Source organism: Leguminivora glycinivorella, chromosome 25 (genome assembly GCF_023078275.1).
Source record: "Leguminivora glycinivorella isolate SPB_JAAS2020 chromosome 25, LegGlyc_1.1, whole genome shotgun sequence".
Lineage (NCBI taxonomy): Eukaryota > Metazoa > Arthropoda > Insecta > Lepidoptera > Tortricidae > Leguminivora > Leguminivora glycinivorella.
Window position 1 is genome coordinate 4313052 of NC_062995.1, and position 20217 is coordinate 4333268.

The following is a 20217-nucleotide window of genomic DNA, read 5'->3' on the forward strand; positions in this document are numbered from 1 at the left end:
CATGAACTTCCTCAAAAAGTTGATAAGTCTGCTGAATATTTCGTTGAGAAGAGGAAAATAAACACTAACAGGCACGCCTCATTCATCATTGGAATGCCCGAAAGTCTGCTCGAGCGGTTTACTTCGCCGGCGGTGTGGCCGCACGGAGTGAAGATTGCGAACTGGTTTCGCGTGCACCCCCGCCGCCCCGCCCGGAGCGGCTCGCCCGCGCGCCGCGAGCACTGCAGCCCGGCCCCAGTCGACGGCGCATCTCCCAACACGCAACAAACAGGTGCAACGCATGAATAGTGAATGTGACAAACTGCATATATTATTGCAAAACATTAGATGTCTACGCAGTAAAACTACTTCTGTTGAAAGTATACTTCAGGGAGTTACTAAATATGACTTACTATTAATAACTGAGCACTGGTTAACATCTGATGAAATTGCTGTTACGTGTTTAATGAATTATAATTTAATCTCTAGCTACTGCCGTAAAACTCGTCTTCATGGCGGTGTTTGTATATACGCGCATAATAGTGTTCCTGTATTAGATAGAAGTGATTTAGTCATGAAATACTCAATTGAAATGCACATTGAGGTAGCGGCAGTGCAACTTGTAAACTCAAATATTATTGTTTTGTGTGTATACCGTTCCAATACGGAGGGCGACTTGAGCATATTTATTAATCAGTTGGAACTACTCCTGAATGAAATTAGTCAGGATGGTGCAAACATCGTTATAATGGGCGATTTTAATGTGGATTCCTTGAAACGATCGAAAGAGATCAGGTTACTACACGAATTATTTGCTAGGTATAACATTTCTTCTAGGGTAAACTTCCCAACTCGGATACAGGGTGAATCCAAGACTAGCATAGACCATGCGTATACGGACTTGCCCTTCGATCGCACCAAGTCCTATCCATTGGAATTTAATTTAAGTGATCATTGCGCGGTTTGTATTGTTATATCAACACTTAAAAATATGTGTACCTCGCGCTGGGTTAAAAAACGAATGAGTAACGGATCCTATTTGCAAAAATTTACTGATTTTTTAGAACTACACGACTGGTCTAAACATTATGACGTAACACAATTTAAATTTGATGACATTTACGACTTGTTTATAACGAACTTTAATCTACAATGTCCCTTTAAGTCTGTATTGGTGCGATCTAGGGACGCTGTTTGGAGTACTGACGAAACTACAAAAAGCAAACAGTTTATTCTGCTGCTCGGAATGCTCACGCGATTCTTCCCTTTAGATTCTAATCTAACTCAATTAATTAATATTTATAAATGTCAACACAATAGTTTACTTTCTAAAACTCGGCAGGCTTTTATAAATAAAAACATAGAATCCAGTGAGAATAAAAGTATTGCCTTATGGAATTCAATTAAATTAGAAATAAATAAGGTTAAAGTTTTTGGAGATAACTCTAGTGTATTACGGCGGGCGGTGTGTGGGCCGCAGGGCTCCAACCGCGAGCTGGCGGACGCGCTCAACCAGCACTACCTGGCCGTGGTGCGCGACACCCCCGCTCGGCCCGACGTAGCCGAGGCTCTGAGACTATTGCGCGCCTCCAGACCACCCGTACCTAATACTATGTTCATGACTCCCTTTACGACACCTGAGTTAGTTAAAATTATTAAAAATATTAAATCAAAGGCCACCAGGGACGTCGATGGGGTTCCAACTTCCGTCTTGCGCAAACTACCTATTACTTTCCTAAACTTGTTATGCGACCATTTTAATACCTCAATATCGAGCGGTTCTTATCCTGACGCCTTAAAAAGAATAAAAGTAACACCTGTGTATAAAGGTAAGGGTAGCAAGACGGAATTGAAGAACTATCGTCCGATATCGTTGGTCCCCACGATCTCTAAAATATTCGAAGTGGGAATTTGTGATAGGTTGATGCACTTCTTCAGATCGAATCAATCGTTATGCTCTCAGCAGTATGCTTATCAGGCTGGCCGATCGACGGTGGAGGCTACACGTGAGGTGATCAATAGTGTGCTAGGCAGGCTAGAAAGCAAAAAACGAGTCGCTGCTATACTGTTTGACCTATCTCGCGCTTTTGACCTTGTGGATCACAAACTGATGGCAGTAAAACTTGAGCACTATGGTGTACGAGGGGTAACCTTAGATCTCATCATTTCCTTCCTGAGCAACCGTTCACAAAGGACGGAAGTGGCTGGGGACGCTTCGGAACCAGGTAATATTGGCGATCGCTCAGTTCCTCAGGGGTCCAACGTCGGTAATACGATATTTTTATTACTAATGAATGACTTGCCATTCTTGTCCTCTCACACGCAGCTCGTTATGTATGCAGACGATATCTGTGCTGTAGTAAGTGGGGAATGTGAGGGTGAGCTCCGCATCAATGTCGAAGCGGTAATAATGAAGCTCTTGCGTTGGTTCACCGCAAACGGTATGCAGCTAAACCTTGAAAAAACGAATATCCTTGAATTCTCGCTGACCACATATGGGACTACAAGTTTAGCCCCTGTAGTAATACAAGGTACCAAAATTGAGGCCGTGAGTTGCGCTAGATTTGTAGGCTTCACTGTGGATGGTAAACTGCAGTGGCGGGAACACATCGATTCCCTCTGTGCCAGATTGAATTCTGCCTATTATGCCGTAACCAGACTCAAAGGCTCCCTGTCACAGAGTAATCTGCTTTCTGCCTATTACGCTTACTTCCATTGCCATATTTCTCAAGGAATCGACCTTTGGGGTTTGGCTGCAGATCGGGATCGCCCTTTTATAATACAAAAAAAGTCGTCCGTTCTATGTGCCGCGTACCGCCCGACGAACCGGCTAGGGACCTCTTTATCAAAATGCGAATCTTAACGGTTCCCTCACTTTTTATATTCGAAGTGGCAAAACTAATCCGGCGCAGCATACCATACACCACCACCGCCAGCACAGCGCGCGAGTCATCGAGGCGACCGCAGGTACTAGTAATACCTAAACATAGACTTGCTAAAACAGGTAACTTCTTCACGATCATAGGCCCACGCCTTTATAACAGGTTACCGTCGGACATAAGGGATGTTGCGTCTGATATCATTTTTATAAAGAAACTGAAGTGTTTCCTAACCCAGAAAGCATTTTATTCGATTAAAGAATTCATGGAAGGGTAGTTCCTATGGTTATCTTACATTACCCTGACGTATTGGAATGGACGCTATATAGACACAATAAGAAATGTTCAATGTTTAAAATGATAACTAATTTTATTTTTAAATTTTATTTTTTATTTTTAAATTTTAATAACAAATATTGTAAATAAATTGTTTAATACCTATATAAGTTCTATGAATGTATCCATGACAATGTATGATCAATACAAATAAAGAATATGAATATGAATATGAATATATAGTTGGTCGGAAAAGCCTTTGTACCGTAGAGGTGTAATCCTAAGAAGGTAAGTATTTATTTTGTAGTTAAGAACAAACTGAATATTTAAATGTAAGTATTTGTTTTTTTTGCCAACCATACCGTTTGCCACGAAAAGTGCTCCTTGATAACGATCTCTAGCCATGAGTGAGCCCATTTATACTAATAAATGTATTGTTACTGAATTGGCAAACGTGTTTTTAACACAGCGGATAAAGGCGACAGACAACGCCATCTATATCAGCTGTCAAATTGTGAAACATTAATTTATCTTAAATATCTGACTGAGCTAAACTGTATGGTTTTTGCTATTATAAAGCCTAAAAATGTCATCATTAATGTCAAATGTTTCTAAGTCAAGTTATTAAATATAAGTAGACGCGGACAATGTCCCAATAATATGTATACATACACGACTTTATTGTCCGTTAAGGTTGTGGATAACTGGATACAAATGTAGTGCAAAAAAATTTGCCTTCGAATTGTTACGGAAACGTACGAACGTGTCATGCTATTTCAGTCAGTCTCAGTACAAGATGTACTGACATTGACAGAACTAGCATGACATATACGAACGTTTCCGGGAAAATACGAAGGAAACCCTTTTCGCACTATCTGTATATATTTTTGGCACTGTGTCCGCGTCTATACCATAAATTAAATACAAGAAGATCATACAATCCCATACATTAAAAAGCGACCGCCTAAGAACGCGCATACACTACACCACACATAGATGCCACGAAAAATGCCTTGTTGCCATCGATTATTTGTAGATTGGCATTAAGTGTCACTTTCGAGCCATAAATCTATGTCAAAAGTGACACTTAACGCCATCTACAAGTATAATCGAAAGCTACAAGACTTGTGGCGCCATCTATTTGTGGTGTATGCGCGTTCGTAGGCGGTCGCATTTTAATGTATGGGATGTTATCTTCTTATAATTATAGTTAATACCTTGACTATTCATGTACAATCTTTGATTTTGAAGCACCTTATAGTTATTTAGTATTAAAAAAACATATAAAATCGGTGAAGTATGTATGTATGTACATTGGAAGAATTTGTATGAATGCTTGTCAGTTTTAACTACTTGTACTTTGTGTATTGATAATTATTTTTTGTGCAATATGACGAAGTAAATAAAACTATGTCCGGAAACTCAACACATATACCATTAATATTTTAAATGAACGTAATTAATAAACTGGCTTGTAAAAGGGTAGATTTATGTCTAAACAGTTCATCTAAGATTCATACATTTTTCTGTAATCACATCAAAATTATACATTATGTAAACAATCTTCATTTTTTTTTACATTATATTGTTGTTCATATAGAAATAACCTAAAGCGTGTTTTTGTATGGATAGACACATACGTTTTGTTATAGATTGTAAGTTACCAACTAGTTTGGATGTAAAATGAGTTTTTATCGAATATAATATAACACATAAGAAAATAAATAATTGTCATTTTAGTGGAACCCCCTTACAATGAGGAGGCACACTGACATTTTATCCCGCTAGGCGGCGCCTGTCCAAGTGCCTAGGCATGTCACTGTCATTCATATGTGTGAGAGAGAAAAAACATATCTTCTCGCTCTCACGTAAGAAATTCTTTATCTGTGCAATGGACTAATAGGGTGGCGCCATCTGTCATAACTTTTGAGTGTGCCTCCTCACTTTCAGCGTAATACGACAAAATACACAATTTTTTTTCACACATTTTTTAATACTTAAAACCCTTTCCTACAAATAGGGCCGGCAACAGATAGTCTTAAAATTCATAATCTTTGATTTGTATACAATCTGTCAGATCAATCTGAAAATAGGCGAAACGATTAAAAAAAAATAATTAGTCCATCACTTATATTATCAAAGAATTTTAGACACGTATTTTTTCTTTTTTCTCTTAAACGAAAAATGACGACGGTACAGTGCGTTGAAGTTTCGCGTGACGTCAAATTTTTACTTAGAAGTGACGTCACAAGCCCCCACTCCGGAACTTTGATGCTCTATATCTTTGTATTTTTTCATTAATTAGAAAAAGCGAAAAATATGTGTTCAGTATTTTTGGACGATCTAACTAACGGACTAAACAGAACGCCATTTTTTTATGTAGTCGTCAGCCCTATTCATAATAACAGTGTGTGTGGACAGTTGCAAAATTGTATGGAACTCCGTGCAATATAATTTTTCAGATTATGAATTTGAAGACTGTCTGTCGCCGGCCTAAGTGTTTCAGTTTATTTCTTTCACCTTTTAAAAAGGTTTATACTGTTATTATTATACCTGATTGGTAAAGGTAATTTCATTTCGTATATAAATGGCAATATATTAGACTTAATAGAAATTCAAAATCAACCAAAATCACGGCTTCTTTCAAAATTAGTAAATAAAATCTAGCAAAGCATGTTCTTAAATATATTTTCAGTACAGATGGTCGTTTTTTTCACGCACTAGTGTGAGAAGTGGTTCATTATATGCCAGGTCGAAACTTCGGAGGGTCATCTGTACTGAAAAACGTCGTACGATACACGTGCGAAAAGGAAATTTGTAACTCGTGTCGATTTAAAACACTCCCTTCGGTCGTGTTTTAATTTATCGCCACTCGTTTCGAACTTCCTTTTTTACGCACTTGTATCGTAATGTACTACTTCAGTTATACGCCAGGCAATCGCGAATATTTAAACGAAATTGAACTTTAGTCCCTCGTGATTCAGTTGATGTCTATAGCCACAACTATTAAATAAAATGAATAAGTCCATCTTTTTGTATAGGGGCCGAGCGTGTCAGATTTTGTACTGAAGTTGTTACTTGCCTGTGATTTAAAATATGTCTCAGGGCCTTGAGTGTTCATAATTTTTGTGTTGTTGCAATTAAATATCCCGTAACGAGGCATTTTTAATGTTTTTGTTGACTTCAACTTACAAAAAACCGGCCAAGAGCGTGTCGGGCCACGCTCAGTGTAGGGTTCCGTAGTTTTCCGTATTTTTCTCAAAAACTACTGAACCTATCAAGTTCAAAACAATTTTCCTAGAAAGTCTTTATAATGTTCTACTTTTGTGATTTTTTTTCATATTTTTTAAACTTATGGTTCAAAAGTTAGAGGGGGGGGGGACGCACTTTTTTTTCCTTTAGGAGCGATTATTCCCGAAAATATTAATATTATCAAAAAACGATCTTAGGAAACCCTTATTCATTTTTAAATACCTATCCAAGAATATATCACACATTGGGGTTGGAATAAAAAAAAATATCAGCCCCCACTTTACATGTAGGGGGAGTACCCTAATAAAACATTTTTTTCCATTTTTTATTTTTGCACTTTGTTGGCATGATTGATATACATATTGGTACCAAATTTCAGCTTTCTAGTGCTAACGGTTACTGAGATTATCCGCGGACGGACGGACGGACGGACGGACGGACAGACAGACATGGCGAAACTATAAGGGTTCCTAGTTGACTACGGAACCCTAAAAATGACGAAAGCTGCAAACTGAGTTAAGGCGGGCAACTCGGTGGATTTGACTGAGTTCGTTTGACACGCTAAGTAGATACGTTTGCTTGATCTATGGTATATATGAAATATGTGGCTATAGCCTACTATGGCGGTCAAAAAGTTAGGTTATTCGCTGTTTAGATTAATATTCATTACTGGTTATCGTTGTGTAAATATGGAGTAGATTTCATTGATAAGACATAATTAGGAGATGGCTAAGCACAGAACTTTATTTAGATAGAAGAAACAAGTTCATCTATTTGTATAGGGGCCGAGCGTGTCAAATTTTGTACTGAAGTTGTTTCTTGCCTGTAATTTTAAATATGTCTCAGGCTCTTGATTGTTCATAATTTTTGTGTTGTTGCAATTGAATATCACGTAACGAGGCATTTTTTATGTTTTTGTTGACTTCAACTTACAAAAATTGACGCCCGAAAGCTGCAAGCTGCGAGTAAAGACGGACAACTCAGTGGATTTCACTGAGTTCATTTGACACGCTAAGTAGATACGTTTGCTTGATCTATGGTATATATGACATCTGTGTGGCTAAGGAAGTGTAAAAATACAATGAATTTAGTTTAGGAACTAGTCATTGGAATAGAGGGCTCTGAATTGCACAAACATAAGAAATAAAATGTCTGAAATAGTTAAAAAAGTAGGCGCAAACAGGTGGCGTGAAATGGTTTTAAAATGTTTGATAGTGCGGGCAAGCACGGTCGCGTGATTAAGCCTATCACGTCAGTCTGTCCTTTTCGCTCTATGTGTAAGTGCGATAGGGACGCACCGACGCGATAAGGTTTATCACACTAGTGTGCTACGCCCGATTTTATCACATTTGCGAGTTGCTGTCTAATTTTCTGCAAGCAAAATAAGACATTTTTTAACAAGAAACTTGTATGAAAAGATTTCGATATAACCCTTTACTGTTAAAAAAAAAATCTAATTTGAAGTTAAATAGTTGTCAATAGTTTTTGGCTTAGCATGCAGTAAAGGGTCATAATACCTCTACGTTTGAATGTAAAATTTAAAGATAACGTTCCTTCTAAAGAGCCCTGAAGTTTTGTAAAAATCGAGGCTGGACTGAAATGTAAGAAATAAGATAGACCAAGGATCTGTGTAGCCAGTGGCAAAATCATTCCCGTTAAAAAAAAATGACAAAAAAACCTAAAACCGAGCTTAAAGCCAAATTTAGAACCGACCTATCTAATCGGCGGTGGGTAGTTATTCCAGCAGTTGGTAGTCTGTAACTGAAGCTTCTATAGAATGATGCATATTTGTGTTTGGTGGCAAAACCGGCTTTAGGTTTTCGATATTACATTAATTTCTTTAAAATATAAGATACAGGACAAAATGAAAGCTGTGGCAGGTAAAAGATTAATAAATTAACCTTCAAATATAGGGTGAATAGGTATCTTCTGGGCGAGTTCACTCCATCGTAGGCCACGTCTTTGCCTTTGGCTAGTCTGTGGCCACGAGTAAACCCATTTATAATTTAAAAAAAATCTCAATGCCATAGGTAATTTATTACCGGCAATTTTTAATATAGGTATCGTTTTTTATGGACAAAAGTTGCAGAATTTGTATGAAATATTTTTTTTAACGGCACTTTAATGGAATGGTTTTGGCGCTGGCTATACAATACGTGTGTATAATATTATGTAAGGAATCACTATGTAAGAATATATAGAACGGAAACAAGTATCGACATTTTGTTATTTATATTATACCGCGTTTTAAACTTGTACATTTTTCATTAAATAACTTGTAGAAGTGAATATATTATTCGCTCGCTTTAAATTTAAAGATTGCTTAATGCTCCATACAAACTTCCACCCCCGTTTAGGGTCCATTTTAGGGAAGTGGGGGGTTAGAAAAAGGCAAAAAGTAGCCTATGTCACTCTCCAGCCCTTCAACTATCTCCACTTAAAAAGTCACGTCATTTCGTCGCTCCGTTTTGCAGTGAAAGACGGACAAACAAACAGACGTACTAATATTATAAATGGGAAAGTGTGTGTGTCTGTTTGTTTGTCCGTCTTTCACGGCAAAACGGAGCGACGAAATGACATGATGTGATGTGATGTGATATCTCCACTTAAAAAATCATAAGTGGAGATAGTTGAAATGATGGAGAGTGACATAGGCTACTTTTTGTCTCTTTCTAACGCGAGCGAAGCCGGGGGTAAAAGCTAGTATAATAATAAAATATTCACTTCTGCAAAGTTATACGCGGATAGAATATGTTTGGTGTTTTCTTATTTTTAAGTAATATCTAATTTAGTAATAAAAATAATAAAAATCAAAAAACAATGATTTCGTTCTTTTCATCTGAATAAGAAGAAAGTGACATGTTTACAAAAACTTATCAAAATATGTGTTTTTCTATAAAAAAGGGTCCTTGAAATTCCTTATTACAGATCGTAAGGACCCTTTTGGCGTGGAATGTCACATTAATATTTTATTACTAAATTAGATTATAAATATAAATGTTCAAACGAATCTTGTTCCTCTTAGTAGTAGAGAGACGAGAGTCATTTGAGAATTAATAATGGATTTGTACACTTAACAATTTTGGTTCTAGATTTGACTAAAAAACATAGGTTCTTGGAGTCAGTAAATCGCAAGTCAAAAATCATAAATATACCTAGATATTTTTCTGGAACGAACGTCAAGTTGTAAGTGCCTTACTAGGGTATGCAAAAACCGGTTAACTTTAAAAACCGGTTAATAACCGAAACTTTTCCTTCAAAACCGGTTAACCGGTTATTAACCGGTTTTGCGTATTTTTAGTAAATGACCTTACTAAGCAATAATTTTACTATTACCTTCAAAAATTCTGATGTTGATGATCGTAGCAGGTATTACTTGCACGATAAAGATCATTTTAATCCACTTTTTGAAAATTTTGTAAAAGGCGGAAATTGCCATAAATGGCTTGAATGTGAGTTGAGTGCCTATAGCGTATATGGCGCTCAAAACTGTCGTGATAATCACTTTAAGAACTAAATATTTTTCAGTTTTGTGTTTTCTAAGTAAGCATGCCGTGAAGGTCCACAGCTCCCAGAGCCACTAGTATACAAACAATTGACGTAAGAAAACCAAGATCTCCCTTTTTACTTTATTTTAAAAATATAATTTTAAATATACAGTAGAGTCCGGTTATAACGAAGGGACCGCTGATATAACGTCGTACTAACCGGACGTCGTACAAAACCAATTTATTTATTTTTTATTTAAATTAATACCTAAGGTAACGGACCCAATCATGGACAGTTTAAGGAAAATTTTCGCCTGTTTTTGATATTTCACTCATAAATGTAAAAATTCTACCGCTAAGCGTGTTAAATCATGAATGTCCTATCCTTCTTTTACATTTCAAGCGTATTGCAGAATGGATACTCCTATTAGTTTCTTCATACTTAACAAATTAAAACTAGGTGTTTTTTCTCCAATTATGGACGGCAGTTCTCCAGTAATGGATCCCCCATTATGGACAGTGAAATAAGTTTAAAATTTTACTTTTAAAACCAACTGATACTCAATGAGTCAATTTTATATACCATAAATACAATTAGTTTGAGTTATTTTAACATAGGATTGTTTCTTGTAAATTTTGGTTTTGTAAATTGTTCCTTATCCATCATAGGACGTAGGCAGTTTTTCGGTTCCAGTAATGGACATTCGCAAAATAACGCCATTTCTTTATATCTTTGGAGCAACAAACTAGTATGTTTTATACCTTATCTCATGCTTAATGCAGTAAGTAAAACGCATTCAAGTTTACACCGAGTATTATTTTTTTATTATTTTATACATGAACTCAACTCTCTTAGCAACATTACTAAGAATTCGTCTTGATATTTTTTTCAGTAAACTGATGAATTTTATCTTGTCGCCAAATCCTTCAAAAATAACCGAATTAATTGAAACTTCAAAATGAAACTGCTCTACAACCCTAGTTTAATATGGTACATAGCCGTCAGTTTTGAGAAACTAATTTTAGACACTTATTTCTAAGGATTTGTGTTTTTTTGTCCATAATGGCATCACCGTCCATTATGGGGTATTTCACCTTACATCACTATTACTAAAAAAAAATCAATGAAAATAGGTTTATTTACAGGGTATTATGATACTTTATTTTATTGTGACTTGTTTGGCTAGAATAAGTCATTTTACTTAGTATGCGTGCGTGCGCATCACCGGCAAATCACTATCGTAATTCGTAATAATAAATAGTCTCATTCCTCGAACCTCGATTTACCTAATTAATATGACAATCGAAAAGAGTTTTGAATGATTCACGGTTATTTTTATTAGACTTATATTGACCAGAATATAGACCGTGATTGATTTTTATCGAGCTCCTGATATTTCGACGCAGTTGCATGCATCATGATCACGGAGTTTTCCGTGCTACCAAAAAGGTAATCAGGTAGTCACGGTCAATATAAGTCTAATGACAATTGAATTTTTATACCTACAAAAAATATACATGTATGTATGTAAGTATAGCTCGTTTATACACAATCTGAAAATAAAAAGTGGGTTCTATTTAGCTTATACCTATAAGATGAGACCCGAGGCGAAAAATTGTTAAAATTATTAAAACCAATGCTCCAAAAAGTTACATGGCCTCAATCTCATCTTGCTACTTGTTGTAGGTAAAACAGAGGACCGTGTTTGGGGCGGAAATAACTTTTTTTCCTTAATTTACTAGTACAAACGTTGTCGGAAACGGATTTTGGGTAAGATTACGTCGTAAAAAAGCCTGGTCGTTAAAACCGAAGTCACATTAAAACCAAACAAATACCTACGCTTACGTCGTTGTAAGCGATTCGACGTTAGGTATATGCGGAGTCGTAATACTAACCAGACTCTACTGTATAAAATGTATATTCGAGTGAATTTGGACAAATTTTTAATCTTCACGGTTAGTTAGATTATAAAATCATGACTTCTTTAAGAAATTTAGTGCAGGTGTTTCATGTTGTCAAGGAAAAGTAATAAACAAATCTTTATTATTGCAAAAAATTAAAGAATTACGTACTTTTGGCCCTTTTTTATGCCTAATTTGGTCATTTCGGGGAAAAAATATAGTTTCGGTTATTAACCGGTTAGAGACTATAAAAACCGGTTTTTAACCGAGGCCAAAAAGTCTCGGTTAACCGGTTTTTCGGTTAACCGGTTAACCGGTTTGCATACCCTATGCCTTACAATAGTTATTTGTTATACAAGGGGGCAAAGTTGTATTTTAACGCCGAGTGTGGAATTGAAAAACGAGCAAGTGAAAGGATTCTATAGTTGAACCACGAGCGAAACGAGTGGTTCGAGAATAGAATCGTGAACTTGCGGGTTTTTTTAACACACGAGAAGTAAAATACATTTTCTCAAACATGCAATGAAATATTGTCTTTACGTTCCTTAAAATGGGCTGGGAAGTATCGCTTTTTGGGCGCAACAACTCGAGAGGACTGTAAAGGGATTTCATATTATTTTTCAGGCCTAGGCCTGCAAAGTAACTTTTTTTTATAAAATATTGTCCTTTAGAGCATTTTTTTTTATTTCATTGTATGTTTGAGAAAAGCACTATACATGCCTCGGCGTGAAAACGGATTCCCGGCCTCGTATCCCTATCCGGTATATACCCACTTGCCCGGAAATCCTCATTTTCCCGGCCTCTGATGTAATGTACTATTGCACCCGAGTGTAACAAAACTTTTCCCCTCACTATAGCGAGGAAACTACAACGCAAAAAATGCGTTTATCACTGTTTCCAGTAGTTCCACAGGTAGTAAATCATCTTTATTACTAGATTCACCTACTTTTATCAATTTTAAAGCAGCTAATTTGACTTTATTCAAGGTCAAATTACTTTACCCACTTGTGGATAAAATGCGTTTTTACCCGCTGGTATTAAAGGACAAAACACGTGTTTCCGAGCTAGTGAGGGGAAAAAGAAAAACATCGATAATACTTTTTACTGTCGATGGCGGTGCGGCGTTATGCCATGTTCGTGTACAAATACGAAAATAATTTAAAATGTCACATTTTTAGTCAAATCTTTAACCAAACAGCTTTCGTTAACTCATATCATTGTATAAAGTACATTGACCATTTCATGTGGCTTTCCTACACATATTTCGTGTGCGAAAAAGTCTTTATCAGACCGTAGTGCACTTGAAAGACCCTAACGGCTCAGCCACGATATTGGTCTAAGCGCGACAGCGGTGAGCGGCAGCCATACATTGGAGCGAGACACAGCGATGGGACTTTTCATTCGCACGTATGGCTGCTCACCGCTGTCGCGCTTAGACCAATGTCGTGGCTGGGCCGTAAGTGTAACTTACCCGCGTCCACGCCATTCATCGTGGACTCAGGACACTGTTTGACCAGAGACCTTTACAGGGGACAGCGCAATCACATTTTTGTCATACTAAATTGAACCTTATCAGTGAGGCAGAAAGGTGATCGTATCAGACTAGCGAAAACGGTCCACATGAGGGCATTGTTTGGGCTGGTGTTCCTCTCGCACGTGTGGCCAGTGTTAATGAGGTTACCATAGTAGTAGTATTTTTATCTATATATTACCTGACTTTATAACTTCTTATATTATTTTAGTGTTATATCTAAACTAGGGTTTCGATATATTTTAAAGAATTTGCAAATAATTATAATGTTATTATTCTGATGCCAATAAATCAAAGATTTGTATAATTAAAAAAATACCTTCAATTGGGTATTAGTAGATTTGGTAGTAACTTTGAAAATTGACTGGTATCCCCAATGTATGACAGTAATGACGTCACTGAATAATGTTGACATTGTCAGTAAGTGCGAGAGGGACACCAGCCCGAACAATGCCCTCTCATGTGGACACACTTTTTGACCTAACTACTCATTCTGGCTTAACTATAATTCTGTGTGTTTGAAAGACTGTCTGTGGCGTGCCTTACACTACGCCACATTTACCTATAATAATTATAGAATTTTACCAAGTAATTTTTAATCAAATCGGGTCACCGAGAATTATGTATATGGCTTGTAGCTATGCATTGTGGCATGCCACAAACGTTTGTGGAAATAACCATAGGCTACGGTACCGTGTACTATCTGACCGTAGACTTGTAGATAAAAATATATGCAATTATTAATCGCGTATAAAATTACATACTAATATTATAAATGGGAAAGTGCGTGTGTCTGTTTGTTTGTCCGTCTTTCACGGCTGAACGGAGCGACGAATTGATGTGATTTTTTAAGTGGAGATAGTTGAAGGGATGGAGAGTGACATAGGGTATTTTTTGTCTCTTTTTAACGCGAGCGAAGCCGCGGGAAAAAGCTAGTATTTCATACAACTTCAAGAAAGACTTAGTTATTATAGAAAGTATTAAAAAAAAAACAGTCGAATTGAGAACCTCCTCCTTTTTTGAAGTCGGTTAAAAAATAAGCTGTCAACTTTTTCTAACTACCCGCAATTTTCTTCGTTCATACTTTGGACTAGAGTTATCATAATAACTATTTTATGATATGATGGTATTCACACTGTTTTATATAACATTTATAAAACCACTAGCTTTTGCCCGCGGCTTCGCTCGCGTTAAATTCGAAAATTGCGGAATGCTCCATACTCCATACAAACGTCCACCCCCCATTTTATGGAAGTGGGGGGTTAGAAAGAGACAAAGAGTAGCCTATGTCACTCTCCATCCCTTCAACTATCTCCACTTGAAAAATCACGTCAATTCGTCGCTCCGTTTTGCCGTGAAAGACGCACAAACAAACAGACACACACACTTTCCCATTTATAATATTAGTATGGATGAGACGATAAATTCCACTCCATCGTAGGCCACGTCTTTGCCTTTAGCTAGTCTGTGGCCAAGAGTACTCTTCATAATAAAAATAAACCGATATTATTACATGCGTCTGTGGCATGCCACAATGCAACACAGGCCATCGATATTCGTTTCGGCGAATACTGTTTTATTACTGTATATTATTAATTTATGTATGAAGCACTCTATGTAAATGTAGTTGCTTTTCTTAATTATAGAATCGAGGAATATGTACTGTTAAATGGTTTTACTATGACACGTGTGTTTTATTTAAAAAAAAGTCCTGTGAACCTGTATTTTTAATTTACACCATAGAGGAATAATTGTAAGATGTGCCGAATTGCCGATAAGTAAGGAAGAATTCGTCACTACTTTTAAAAAAACTTGTATCTTCGTCTGTCAATGAAAATTGTGCTATGTATGGAATGCATATAGACTTACTTAGAAGTATTACTAATATTAGAAAAATCCAAAAAATCAATCACAGCATTATCCGATCTAAAACCAAGGTGATAGACGCGCTACAGTACGCAAAAAAGCAAAAATGGAGATGGGCAGGCCATGTCGCCAGGATGAAGTCGAACAGATGGGCGAAACAAATAACCATATGGCCAGGCCCCGTAGCCGAATGGCATTTCTCCGACGCCAAACGAAAGCGATACGCCGCTGGCTCTGTCGCGCCAATACGCAAGCGCGATAGAGATAGATATCTACTAGCGCTTCGTTTCGTGAGCGTTTCGTGAGCGATTGTGCCATTCGGCTAGCCACCCAGGACCGCAAGGAAAACGTGCTAGCGGAAAACCATACACGCGATGGTCGGACGAGATAGTTAAGGTGGCAGGAAAAAACTGGATACAAAAAGCCCAAGACAGATCCAACTGGCTTACTCTGGAGGAGGCCTTCACCCGAGAAGGGGTTCTTGCAAACAAATGACGTATGGAACTAGATTTGACAAAATTAATTATATGTAATAAATTAGTAATTATAATTATAATAGACCGAATTTAAATGAAATTAATATAATCAAATCTTTAAGAATTATTGACGTTGTAAGAATGCAAGAAATAAAAGGCTTTTTTATTTTTATTTTTATTTTTATTTTATTTTATTTTATTTATTTATTTATAGACTTACTTCGTTTTAATTTTGAGGAACAGCGTGAGATACGAGATTTTTTAAAAGTAGTGACGAATTGTAAGATGTGCCGACAGAAAGGAAACTGACATATTCACATAGAAGTTTTCCTATGTGAATATGTCAGTTTCCTTTTCCATACTTTGTATGGATGGAAACTTTCCATTTCATAAATTTGAATTCTCTTTATTTTTCGTGACAGTTTCCTAAATTTTTCAATAAATTTAAGATTTTTTGGAAAGTTTCCGCAACTTGCACATCACTAGTCGTACTTAAACCGCCCGCTTAGGCTTCCCACAGACAGTCTTAAAAATTCATAATCTTAAAAAAAACTTGTATGCAATCTGACAGTTCAAATCTGTCAGTGTCTTGTCAGTGTCAGTTTGAACTGTCAGATTGCATACAAGTTTTTTTTAAGATTATGAGTTTTTAAGACTGTCTGTGGGAAGCCTTATTTTTTTATACCACGTCGGTGGCAAACAGATATACGGTCCGCCTGATGGAAAGCGGTCACCGTAACCTATGGACGCCTGCAACTCAAGGGGTGTCACATGCGCGTTGCCCAACCCATTAGAAAATTGTACACGCCAAGCGGGTTCTCCGGCATCTGAGCGGAGTTCACGAGTACCAGGCGGGTTCCTGGGTTCTCGGCTGCAAAAGTGTTAAGTAAAACGACGATAGCTTGCTCACTCTGTTTTCAACCTTCTAAATATAACAAACGAAACACAAACAACCAAAGGTACCAGAATCATGAAGCATCTTTTCATAAATTGTTCCACTTCACTAGATTGTTCAGTTTTAACTTCTTTTTCAGTTATTTGAGGTATTACTTTCTTCTTTTTTACCTTCTTTACTCTTGGTGTATCGTATTTGGTTATGTAATCCCCGTCTATGTCCATTTTGTACCAAGTTTTTTGCCTTTCTAGCTCTCGGTTCGACATAGTTCGGTTGGTGAATAGGTAATCTTGAAATAATCATTTAATTTAAATAATTTAGTACAAAATGAGATTTGAGTTTGTTTATCATTGTGACAGCATGTTGATAAAAAAATTATGACATAGACGCCTTTAGGGCGGTATCAGACAAGCGTTTTTAACGCGCGTGTGATGGTCGTTTTGGCGTTAAAATGCGCGTTAAGTCCGCTCCAGACTATGCGCGCGAATCACGGCGCGACGCCGCGACCGCGAGGCTGGATTCGATACACAGAAAGTTCGACACTCGCGTTCGCGGTGTCGCGCCGTGATTCGCGCGCATAATCTGGAGCGGGCTCTACAGAGTGGGTTTGCTCATCATCATCATATCAAACTAATCAGCATATACAGCGTGTGTATTCCATACGGGCGAATATCTTAATAACGATTAGTATCGGACCTAAGGAGCCTCACTACATGTTTTTTCTTTTGAATAGATGAGATATTTTTTTTCATACATAATAATTCAGCACGCAATGTATTATGTCCAAATCAATTAGCGTATCTACCTAAACGTCATTACGGCATGACGTTTATGTCATATCAAATTAAGTTGGACGGCGTACATTGCTGCTTGGCCAGATTTTGGCCAGATTAAACAAATTAATTACTCTTAATTAATAACACTTTTCAACAAAATGATTATCCTATACGATTCGTATGATCAGATACTATAACTGGATACATTATTCGCCCGTATGGAATCCACACGCTGTAGACCTCTAGTAGGTACGCCACTTGTCCTAGCCTGCGCTAGTCCAAGAGATGGGGCAGGACTAGGGTTGCAAATAGAAAAAACCAAATGTTTTTTTTTCAGAGATATGAAAAAAAAACCGAGCACCATTGTTTTTTTTTCTAAATATGGTTTTTTTTCAGATGGACTAATAATTCGACACATAACATATACCTGAGAGAAGAATGGTTCATATCATAAACATAAATAAGTAAAAATCATAGGTAATTAATCAACATTTTATTTAAATTAAAGTACAAAAATATTAGCTACTTAAATTGTTGACTATTCTTGACTGACTGTCATAAGCACACATTGAGGGCGCACATTGAATCCTGAGCGCAGTGAGGGCTTCTCAGTTTCAATCCTGAGTGTAGTGAAGGATGATTCTCCTAATGATACGAAGTCGTCGTCATTGAAGGCAGTCGTAGACGTAGACGTTGTGTTAGTGATAATATGGATTTTGGATACTTAGAAGTAGAGGAACTACTTCTCACACCAACAGTTGACGTTCGCGAAGCTCCCACAATGGCCGCCCCTGTAGCCGCGGCGCTTGCACTCCTTGTTGCAGTTGGACGTGTAGTTCACGGCTCCCCAAACGCAGCTGCCAATGTGCACGTCTGCTTGAACCGCGTTCTGCGGCTGCGACACAATAACCATGAGCGCCACGCACACTAGCAGGCACATAGACGATTTGGACACCATGTTTGTTTTTTATTTTAAAAACTTTAACAAAATTTGTTTTTGTTTATTGGAGGTGTAAACTCGCTAGAGATGGGAGTTGAACTGTGATTGAAGCTGTTTGTTTTGAGTATTTATAGGAGTTTAGTTTACACGTGTTCCTGAATCATAATAGCGCATTTTCCTCATAGAAGCGTTTGACTACTAATTAAGATGAACTTCGCGTTGTGGGTTTTTTGAGGTTTACGAGCGTGGTATGACAATTTGAAAAACGAGGGCTTTGCGTCTGTCTTATTACTTATTACGTTATGCAGCCAAGCTTATTGTAATGGGGAGTTTTCACAAAGTTCGTATCTGGATGTACTTACCTAGTTCTTAAAACAATACTTGGGTCGTAAGGACGAAGAAGACCTTCAAACCTTCAGCGTACACCCATCTTAAATGTTCTCAGTACGATTTTAGGATGTAAGTATTAATCTGTATATTTATTTACTTTTACATACGCTGCGGAATGGAGTATCGAGACAAACCTCGATGGTTTAGTGATGCTTTTTAAAATATTTTTATGTAATGTGTGATGTTTAAATAAATAAATAAAAATAAAATAAATAAAATTAATAAAGCCCGGCAACGCACCTCCAACTCTTCTGGTGTTTCGGGTGTCCATGGCAGTGATCGCTTACCATCAGGCGTCCTATCTGCTCGTTTGCAATATGCATTAAAAAAAGAGGGAGAAGAAAGTTTAAGAAAATTCGTATTTCGAAGAGAGAAAAGGAGTAAGTACATACATACATAATTACATACATACATACGCTTTATGTAATACTAGCTTTTGCCCGCGGCTTCGCTCGCGTTAGAAAGAGACAAAAGTAGCCTATGTCACTCTCCATCCCTTCAACTATCTCCATTTAAAAATCACGACAATTCGTCGCTCCGTTTTGCCGTGAAGGACAGACAAACAAACAGACACACACTTTCCCATTTATAATATTAGTATGGATAGTAATAATAATAGTATAGTATGGATAATAGCAATAATGCCAATAATAAAAAATATTATAGACGGCCAAACAAATCTTGGCACTAAAAATGGAGCGAAATTCTAACTTTCTATGGGAATTAAACTTTTGCATCTAAATTTTCAATCGTTTTAAGTGTTATAGCTCGTCGATGACTCCGCCAACGTCAAGGTTTAGGAAGGCACGCGTTTTATGAAGAGAAATGGCCGGTGAGCCGTACACCCTTCAAATTTGCCGCCTTTATTTAGTGCCAGGATTAGGATGACCGTGTCACCTGACGAGACGAGTGATGGATGCAGAAGAGGGCACGAGAAGTATAGGTCGCTCGCCAACCGACTAGACTAGAACCATCTCCAAAGATATTCATATTCATATTCATATTCATTTATTCATAATAAAATAAACAATTTTACATGTCAAAGTTAAAGTTAAATTATCATAGTTAGGGAACAATACAATATTACATTTTAAAAATAGAAAATACTCTCAAATAAATTTAATAATTAATTTAAAAAAAGAAATAGATGTCGAACAATAATTACAAAAAAAATAATAACAACAGTATGTAATCGTATTGAACATTAAATTGCATTATTATTATAATATTCGGTAGTCAGCCATTTCCTTAATTATATATTGATATAAGCTGGGTCTAAAGATTGCGCAAAATGGTGATCATGTATAAGGAGGGCCGGCCCCAAGTAGAGAATGTGCCAGGAGAATGATGATGATGATTAGGCTGACCGTGTATAGTTTGATTAATTGAGGTATAATTTATACAGTTTTCCCTGTTCCTGATACAAATTTCCTGTCGTATACTGCCAACTAAAAAAAACCCGAAAAATATAGTACACGACATCATTAACTTGTTTACCAAACAATGTTCAGATAAACCATGATAACCAAGATACTTCAAAATGTATAAAGCGTAGTCATATCAGATA

At 37.0% G+C, this 20217-nt stretch overlaps 1 protein-coding gene across 1 annotated transcript; it reads right to left on the minus strand.

Moving 5' to 3' along the window:
- Positions 1-17798: 17798 nt before the first annotated feature.
- On the minus strand, positions 17799-18373 carry LOC125239342 (defensin ARD1-like). The gene has a single exon (XM_048146893.1). The coding sequence runs from the start codon at positions 18276-18278 to the stop codon at positions 18060-18062; it is 219 nt and encodes a 72-aa protein (XP_048002850.1). The 5' UTR covers positions 18279-18373; the 3' UTR covers positions 17799-18059.
- Between the last annotated feature and the right edge of the window lie 1844 nt (positions 18374-20217).